This window comes from Nilaparvata lugens, unplaced genomic scaffold, assembly GCF_014356525.2.
Source record: "Nilaparvata lugens isolate BPH unplaced genomic scaffold, ASM1435652v1 scaffold8043, whole genome shotgun sequence".
Taxonomy (NCBI): Eukaryota; Metazoa; Arthropoda; class Insecta; order Hemiptera; family Delphacidae; genus Nilaparvata; species Nilaparvata lugens.
The window spans coordinates 531-10129 of record NW_024093792.1 but is presented as its reverse complement, the minus strand read 5'-3'; the positions used below and the strand labels follow the sequence as shown (position 1 = coordinate 10129).

The window sequence follows — 9599 nt, the reverse complement described above, 5'->3', positions numbered from 1 at the left end:
CCAAAACTGTCTTCGCCAGTTGGACCACCAATATCGGGGGACCGAGCTTTGCTCTCAAGTACAAAAGCATAGAACATTTATTAGGAAAGAGGAAATTATAATATATTCATAGTTTATACAGAGAGGTTCTATCTAATCACAGTGTATGTAGATTGATTCCCAGTGGGATGCAAAAAATCTCTCTCACAGTGGAGTTTGGTAGAGAGTTAGTGGGGAGGATATTTTTAATATTCTTTCCGAAGAATGGACATTGATATGTCCAAAGCTCCGCCAATTTATGTAGATGCATAACAATATGATTATTATCTATAGTTATTATATTACAAATTGCTTTTTCATATCATATACAGTTCAATAATTATTTTCTTAGTCTATATTATGTAAATTCATCTATAATTTTGCTGTATTGTATGCTATTGTATATAAGTGTATAAGCCAGTATATATTGTAATCTACATTAATAAAGTACTCAATCAATCAATCAATCAATCGCATAACAATATTATCTTTAGTTATTACAAATAATTGTTTTTTTTTTTTCGTATCATATACAGTTCAATAATAATTATTTTCTTAGTCTATATTATTTAAATTCATCTATAATTTTGCTGTATTGTAAGCTATTTTATATGAGTGTATAAGCCGGTATATATTGTAATCTACATAAATAAAGTACTCAATCAATCAATCAATCACAAAGGCCCGGTTGCACAAAAACCTGTTAAATTTCACCTGTTACCGGTTAAATCTAAATCCCCTGGGTAGACGGATATGGCGAGCGAAGCGAGCTTGACGGCTAGTTTAGGATATTTCTCTCAGTGAATAACATGTTATTTCTCTTAAGTTTTTCATGATCTTTTTGTTTTTCATTGTTCCAGAACCGGACTTCGTTGGCAGCTACGACATTGGACAGTACGTACTATTTTTCTTCCGCGAAACAGCTGTGGAATACATCAACTGTGGCAAGAACGTGTACTCGCGCGTGGCCAGGGTTTGCAAAAGGGACACGGGAGGCAAAAACATTCTCAGCCAAAACTGGGCCACTTACCTCAAGCCAGACTCAACTGCTCCATACCGGAGAGTTTCCTTTCTACTTCAACGAGATACGTGAGTTTTGAGCTTACTCTCCATAGAGGGCACTGCTGTCAAAATATTACAATAAGTCCATATTTCAATTTGATCGGGTACAAATGAACAGAAAATGTTCAAATTTAGTACCTACAGAAGCTCAGCTAGGGTGTAATAATGTTGTGTTAGAAGGAATTTGCAGTAACGTCAAAGATACGCCCAAAATTGGAGTTTTTCCAGCGTTTTTTTGATTTTTCTCAGCTTTATCGAGAACAAATGACAGAAAATGTTCAAATTTAGTACAGCTCAGCTAGGGTGTAATAATGTTGTGTTAGAAAGAATTTGAAATAACGCCAAAGATACGCCCAAAATTAGCGTTTTTAGCGTTTTCTCAGATTTATCGAGAACAAATGAACAGAAAATGTTCAAATTTACTACAGAAGCTCACCTGGGGTGTCATAATGTTGTGTTAGAAGGAATTTGCAATAACGTCAAAGATACGCCCAAAATTAGCGTTTTTTTCTTCTTTTTCTCAGCTCTATCGGGAACAAATGAACAGAAAATGTTCAACTTTACTACAGAAGCTCGCCTGGGGTGTCATAATGTTGTTTAGAAAGAATTTGAAATAACGCCAAAGATACGCCCAAAATTAGCGGTTTTTTGCGTTTTCTCAGTTCTTTCATCAAGTAATAGATAGAAAATGTTCAAATTTGGTACAGGGGTTTAGCTAGGTTTGTGATAAGGTGACTTTAATATTTCATCAAAGATACGCCCAAAATCAGCGTTTTTCCAACGTTTATTTCAGATTTTTTTGCGTTTTCTCAGTACTTTGACATTCAGATGGAATGAAGCATGCTCAAATGAAAAATGCAGGCGAGCGAAGCGAGTCCGCTGATTTCATTTTTGGACGATCCAGTCGGTGCGGAGCCCCCTGGCTAGACGGATATGGCGAGCGAAGCGAGCCTGACGGCTAGTAGTTTATAAAATGATTGAGAGAAGACAACAGGCATAGCCCAAAACTGTCTTCGCCAGTTGGACACCAATATCGGGGGACCGAGCTTCGCTCTGGAGTCCAAAGCCTAGAAAATTTATTAGGAAAGAGGAAATTATAATATTCATAGTTTATACAGAAAGGTTCTATCTAATCACAGTGTATGTAGATTGATTCCCAGTGGGATGCAAAAAATCTCTCTCACAGTGGAGTTTGGTAGAGAGTTAGTGGGGAGGATATTTTTAATATACTTTCCGAAGAATGGACATTGATATGTCCGAAGCTCCGCCAATTTATGTAGATGCATAACAATATGATTATTATCTATGTTATTATATTACAAATTGCTTTTTCATATCATATACAGTTCAATAATTATTTTCTTAGTCTATATTATGTAAATTCATCTATAATTTTGCTGTATTGTAAGCTATTGTATAAAAGTGTATAAGCCAGTATATATTGTAATCTACATTAATAAAGTACTCAATCAATCAATCAATCAATCGCATAACAATATTATCTTTAGTTATTACAAATAATTGTTTTTTTTCGTATCATATACAGTTCAATAATAATTATTTTCTTAGTCTATATTATTTAATTCATCTATAATTTTGCTGTATTGTAAGCTATTTTATATGAGTGTATAAGCCGTATATATTGTAATCTACATAAATAAAGTACTCAATCAATCAATCAATCACAAAGGCCCGGTTGCACAAAAACCTGTTAAATTTCACCTGTTACCGGTTAAATCTACCCCCTGGGTAGACGGATATGGCGAGCGAAGCGAGCTTGACGGCTAGTTTAGGATATTTCTCTCAGTGAATAACATGTTATTTCTCTTAAGTTTTCATGATCTTTTTGTTTTTCATTGTTCCAGAACCGGACTTCGTTGGCAGCTACGACATTGGACAGTACGTACTATTTTTCTTCCGCGAAACAGCTGTGGAATACATCAACTGCGGCAAGAATGTGTACTCACGCGTGGCCAGGGTTTGCAAAAGGGACACGGGAGGCAAGAACATTCTCAGCCAAAACTGGGCCACTTACCTCAAGGCCAGACTCAACTGCTCCATACCGGGAGAGTTTCCTTTCTACTTCAACGAAATACGTAAGTTTTGAGCTTACTCTCCATAGAGGACACTGCTGTCAAAATATTACAATAAGTTCATATTTCAATTTGATAGGTAGAGCAAAGAGAAAAATCTGGTGTGGTACACTCACACAACTTTCCTTGCTCATTGAACTGTGAGCCTCATTCTTAAACGAGGATAATCTAGCGGAATAACATTATGCCAATTGGCGGCTAAATAATTTTATTAAAACTACGATTATACTATTGTTATTGTTTTCAGATTATATTTTCCTTTGTTTGAATTATGAAATTTGAGGATTTTTTTAAAAGTTGTCAAAACAGCTGTTCTACAAATGAAATATCGACGTGTATTCTTTTGAATAAACTGCTCTACCCACCTACCTCATGCACGAGAAGGAGGTTACAAAGTAAATTTCTCAAGGATGGGTGAACCCCCTGTTGGTTTCTCAGGGAGGAGACTCATGCTAGTTATTAGAGCTGATATATAACTATACAGGGTATGAATTTGAAAGAAATCGGTCAAGTCATTTTTGAGAAAATCGTGAAAAACATAGTTTTTTAGTAATTATCCGCCATTTTTCTCTAGAACATTACGGAGCTCCTGCAATTTTCCCAGAAATGAGACTCATGTCAGTTGATAGGGTTCATAAATAGCTATCTAGGGTATAAATTTTTAAAAAATCGTTAGAGCCGTTTTCGAGAAAACTGTGAAAAACATGGTTTTTTAGTCATTATCCACCATTTTAAATTTAATTTCATTGAATTTTTTATTGTCGGATCCTCAAGGTATGAGGACCTTTAGTTAAAAATTTCAAGTCAATCGGTTAAATAGGAATGGAGTTATCATGTTCACAGACACACACACACACCCACACACACAGACCAACACCCAAAAATAATGTTTTTGGACTCAGGAGACCTTGAAACGTATAGAAATTTAGAAATTGGGGTACCTTAATTTTTTTTTCATAAGCAACAGGTGCTCTTTTGTATCTTCTCAAATGCAACGCGTTGCATCCGGAAAGATACACAAGGAGCCTAGGAAAGATACACAAGGATACAAAGAGAGCTTTAATGTATCTTTCCATAAGCAACAGATACTCTTCTGTATCTTCTCATTAGCAACGTGTTGCTAATTTTTACTTTCCTTGCCCTATTACCATAGGTAAGGAAAGTATTGCTTTCCGGAAAAAATTAAGGTACCCCAATTTCTAAATTTCTATACGTTTCAAGGTCCCCTAAGTCCAAAGTGGTTTTTGGGTATTAGTCTGTATGTGTGTGTACACGATATCTCATCTCCCAATTAACGGAATGACTTGAAATTTGGAACTTAGGGTCCTTGCAATATAAGGATCCGACACGAACAATTTCGATCTAATGCAATCCAAGATGGCGGCTAAAATGGCGAAAATGTTGTCAGAAACAGGGTTTTTCTTGATTTTCTCGAAAACGGCTCCAACGATTTCGATCAAATTTATACCTAAAATCATCATTGATAAGCTCTATCAACTGCCACAAGTCCCATATCTGTAAAAATTTCAGGAGCTCCACCCCTTCTATGTAAAATTTGATTTTAGATTCCCAATTGTTAGGCTTCAGTTAAAATCTAAAGTGGAAAAGATTGAGCATGAAAATCTCTACAGTTAATGTTCTGTAACATTTTCACCTAAAATTGAAAATAAGCTCAAAATTCGAGAAAATGTGATTATTCAATTGCAATCTGTTGATTCCATTAAATAATTCACTATGAAGAGATAGCAGACCTCGTGTGTCTCCAGCGCTATTGTCCTGTCACCAGCTGGCTCAGATCTTAGAATAGTAGACTTGAGATGCGCGTGAACACTAGCGTCAGGTGATCAATTTTCATAACGGCAAGGAAAGTTGTGTGAGTGCGCCACACCAGATTTTTGAAAATGTATCTTTACATGAGCAACAGGTGCTCTTTTGTATCTTCTCAAAGGCAACGCGTTGCCTTAGAAGCTCAAAATTCGAGAAAATCTGATTACTCAATTGCAATCTGTTGATTCCATTAAATAATTCACTATGAAGCGATAGCAGACCTCGTGTGTCTCCAGCGCTATTGTCCTGTCACCAGCTGGCTCAGATCTTAGAATAGTAGACTTGAGATGAACGTGAACACTAGCATCAGGTGATCAATTTTCATAACGGCAAGGAAAGTTGTGTGAGTGCGCCACATGAGATTTTTGAAAATGTATCTTTACATGAGCAACAGGTGCTCTTTTGTATCTTCTCAAAGGCAACGCGTTGCCTTAGAAGCTCAAAATTCGAGAAAATCTGATTACTCAATTGCAATCTGTTGATTCCATTAAATAATTCACTATTAAGCGATAGCAGACCTCGTGTGTCTCCAGCGCTATTGTCCTGTCACCAGCTGGCTCAGATCTTAGAATAGTAGACTTGAGATGAACGTGAACACTAGCATCAGGTGATCAATTTTCATAACGGCAAGGAAAGTTGTGTGAGTGCGCCACATGAGATTTTTGAAAATGTATCTTTACATGAGCAACAGGTGCTCTTTTGTATCTTCTCAAAGGCAACGCGTTGCCTTAGAAGCTCAAAATTCGAGAAAATGTGATTATTCAATTGCAATCTGTTGATTCCATTGAATAATTCACTATGAAGCGATAGCAGACCTCGTGTGTCTCCAGCGCTATTGTCCTGTCACCAGCTGGCTTAGATCTTAGAATAGTAGACTTGAGATGCGCGTGAACACTAGCGTCAGGTATTCAATTTTCATAACGGCATGGAAAGTTGTGTGAGTGCGCCACATGAGATTTTTGAAAATGTTGCATTCAAAAAGATACACAAGGAGCTTCAATGTTTCTTTTCATAAGCAACTGATGTTCTTTTGTATCTTCTCAAAAGCAACGTGTTGCATCCGAAGATACACAAGGAGCTTCAATGTATCTTTCCATATGCAACTGATGCTCCTTTGTATCTCCTCAAAAGCACGTGTTGCATCCGAAAAGATACACAAGGAGCTTCAATGTATCTTTCCATAAGCAACTGATGCTCTTTTGTATCTTCTCAAAAGCAACGTGTTGCATCCGAAGATACACAAGGAGCTTCAATGTATCTTTTCATAAGCAACAGGTGCTCTTTCGTATCTTCTCAAAGGCAACGCGTTGCCTTAGAAGAAACGACTGTAATTTGTATTTTTTTGTTTGTGTGTCGCAGAGAGCATCTACAAAGTGCCCGGTGACGACACGACATTCTATGGCGTGTTCACGACTTCAACGACCGGCCTGATGGGGAGCGCCATCTGTTCGTTCAGCTTGGAATCAATCGAAGCGGCGTTCCGCGGCCGATTCAAGGAGCAGGCCACTTCTAGCTCGGCCTGGTTGCCCGTGCTGACTAGCCGCGTACCCGAACCACGCCCGGGACAATGTGTCAACGACACGGAAACACTGCCAGGTAAGTGTGCACCTAGCATAATAAATTATGGACCGGTTGCACAAAGGCCGGTTAAACTTTAACCGTGATTATTTTCACGAGAGCCAATCAGAAAAGGCTTTTTCCTTTACTTTGTAAAGTATTACTTTGCGTACTCCAGATTTGCAGCATGACAACGCAAAATAGTTAGTAGGTTATATGGAGCACCAGTGCAGGAAAATCTAAATTAAGTTGGTAACTGTGACTGGTGCACCTTATAAGAATCTTGATGGGGTGGACAACAGTGGATGACAGCAGTTGACAGCACACAGCCGCCCCCCCCCCAATCAACACACATACTACATTCTATTTTATTTATTAAAATAAAATTACACAGATATACATTTGATGCATTTCAGGGAATTTTACCCATATATTTTCATATTTTACCACTTTTCATATCAATGGTAACTGTAGGAAAAACTTAATGTGAAATACGTGCGCAAAGTTCCTCTGCTGCACTCAAGAAACCATTCCGCCCTCGCCTACAGCTCGGGCGTAAACGTTTCTTTCGGTGCAGCAAACTGTCACTTTACGCACTAGTTGCACAAATAACTATTGTCATAGTCATTCAATTTCAGCTGTTTTCCATGTATGAAATCAATCCGGTAAACATCTGTTTGCAGAACAAATAACATATGATTCTCATTACAGCATACTCTACTGTAATGAACCATTTGTTTTCTTTACAGTCGAGTATGTTCCTATTTCTGAAATAGGAACAGCAAAACTGCTACAAAAAACCACCTTCAGCGCTCCAGGTGGATGTTTTGTCAACTTCCACAAAATTGAATGAAAAAACTAAGAAATTGTCAGAAAACCACAGATTTATTGATACTTAAAAAGACCTGTATCGGTCATTACACCATGTCAATCTCTGATAAACTTTAGAAACTGATCTTTAACTTTACATCTGATAAACTTTTATCAGAGATTGACAATGGTGTAATAACCGAAACTGGTCTTTCTAAGTATCGTTAAATCTGTGGTTTTTTGATAATTTCTTAGTCTTTTTCATTCAATATGAATAATTACCACAATATCAACTTCACAACAACACAAAAAATTCCTGATTCGGAATTTGTAAACTAGGTTATGTTTTAGAATTCATGTAGTAACTTCAGCACAAGCAGGTCATGTTTTCTGATTTCAATTATTAATTTCTAGATTATTATGACAAAATATAGTGTACGTTACTTGGACGTGAATGTCTTTTGCAGTGCTCGAATGAAATTCTAGTCTCGGCTAACGCCTCGACTATAGTGGGGTCCATGTTATAATGGCGGTGTACGATTGACAATACTGTTGCTGTCCTTTTCTATTATGCAACAAAACAGATAGCGCTATCTCTCTCTAGTTTTGCAATGTTGTCAGTTTGCCAGAATATTTTATTTTTACTTTTGACAGTGACTGTACAAGAGTAAACAATTCATTATCAGTCGCCATTTTTTCTTCATTCTATCGAAATACTTGAGTACACAAGTCGTATAATTGATTTAAAATGTATTTTTGAAACAATTAAATTATTTTTAGACAATACCGTATGAGAAACACAAATTAAAATACCTGAAATGACATTTTAAAAGTTGATAACTAACCATCCTAGACTTCATCCATGCTTCAGTTAGCCTACACGTATAGGTTAGACCTACTCGTACCAGTATAAATAATATTGAAAGGTTATTTCAGAATTATTTCCATTGAATTACTTATTTTAAATAGGATTTCTATTATTTTTAAAAGAAATTCGAATATAATATCTACCAAATAACCTCATTTATGTTGTTTTGAAATTCAGATTGTTGTATCACAGCTTTTCAAATTAGCCGCCATTTCAGGTTTGTAGTCTATAAAAAATCTGATCTTAGTATGAAAGCAAATTTTCAAATCAAATTATGGAAAAAAATTTCCTTGATTAATTTGATTACAGTATGTAATCAGGAAATGATAATTATTATTAGATCAAATTCAATGGAATGAATTGAGTAACAGCTGTGTACACTCAGTGGCAAAATGGAGAGACTTGGCGACGTTTTTCTCCTATCTTTCTTCACTGCCATTATAACGATGACCTCACTATAGAAACATCATTCTCGCCTGCAAAAGGCCCCTTGCCGTCCTTGTGACGTAATATACTATTTGAAGATGTATTGTTTTTGCAGACACTGTTCTGAACTTTATCCGCTCGCACCCTCTGATGGACTCGGCTGTGGGGCACAAGGATGACAAACCAGTCTTCTACAAACGCGATCTGCTGTTCACCAAATTGGTGGTCGACAAATTGCGTTATGATGTCTTTGGAGATGCCCTGGAATTCACTGTTTACTATGCTGGTACTAGTGAAGGGAGGTAAGTGCTACTATACAGAGAATTCTTGAAAATTTGAATTAAAAACAACCACATGTAATATGCAAAATATTTATTTTTATTTGAATACACAATATTCTATTTTTTAATAGTAGTTATCATAAAATAACTTCACTTATTTATGGGCTTCTGTATTGAAATCAACTATTAGTTCTGTGAACAGTAGACCTCACGCAGTTTTCTCATCCACAAGTATCTGATGTCACCTGTTTGCAGTGGCGTAACGTACACCCCCGCTGCCCCCGCGGCGCGAGGGGGCCCGGGCTAGGCCCGGATAATATGTTGGCTAATATAGGTTTCTGAAAAAATAAAATTACCCGGTCTAGGGGTCCGGGTTAGGGCCCGAAATGATAATTATATATTGCATACTTTAAAAATAATCATGGAAGTAACTTTTGACAAAAAAGCAGAAGTTTTATTGTGAAAATGGCAGGTTTCATAGAACAATGTTATCAGTCTGATTATAAATTAATATCAAGAGAATACAAGTAGAAATAGAACTCGATGAAGTTATCAGAATATTTGCATCTCAAAAAGCAAGACGACAGAGTAAATCAAAGTATAAATCCTACAACTCAAAGGTAGGCTACTATTTCTTCTGTGCATTTTTCTCAAATC

The 9599-nt window shown here is 36.6% G+C and overlaps 1 protein-coding gene across 1 annotated transcript; it reads left to right on the top strand.

Annotated features, from left to right (window-relative positions):
• Positions 1-878: 878 nt before the first annotated feature.
• On the top strand, positions 879-8967 carry LOC120349050 (semaphorin-2A-like; the record flags this gene model as incomplete). Its single annotated transcript, XM_039419000.1, has 4 exons — positions 879-1013; positions 2946-3176; positions 6360-6596; positions 8777-8967. Coding segments are annotated over 4 exons (794 nt in total), but the record flags the coding sequence as incomplete, so codon positions are not given.
• Between the last annotated feature and the right edge of the window lie 632 nt (positions 8968-9599).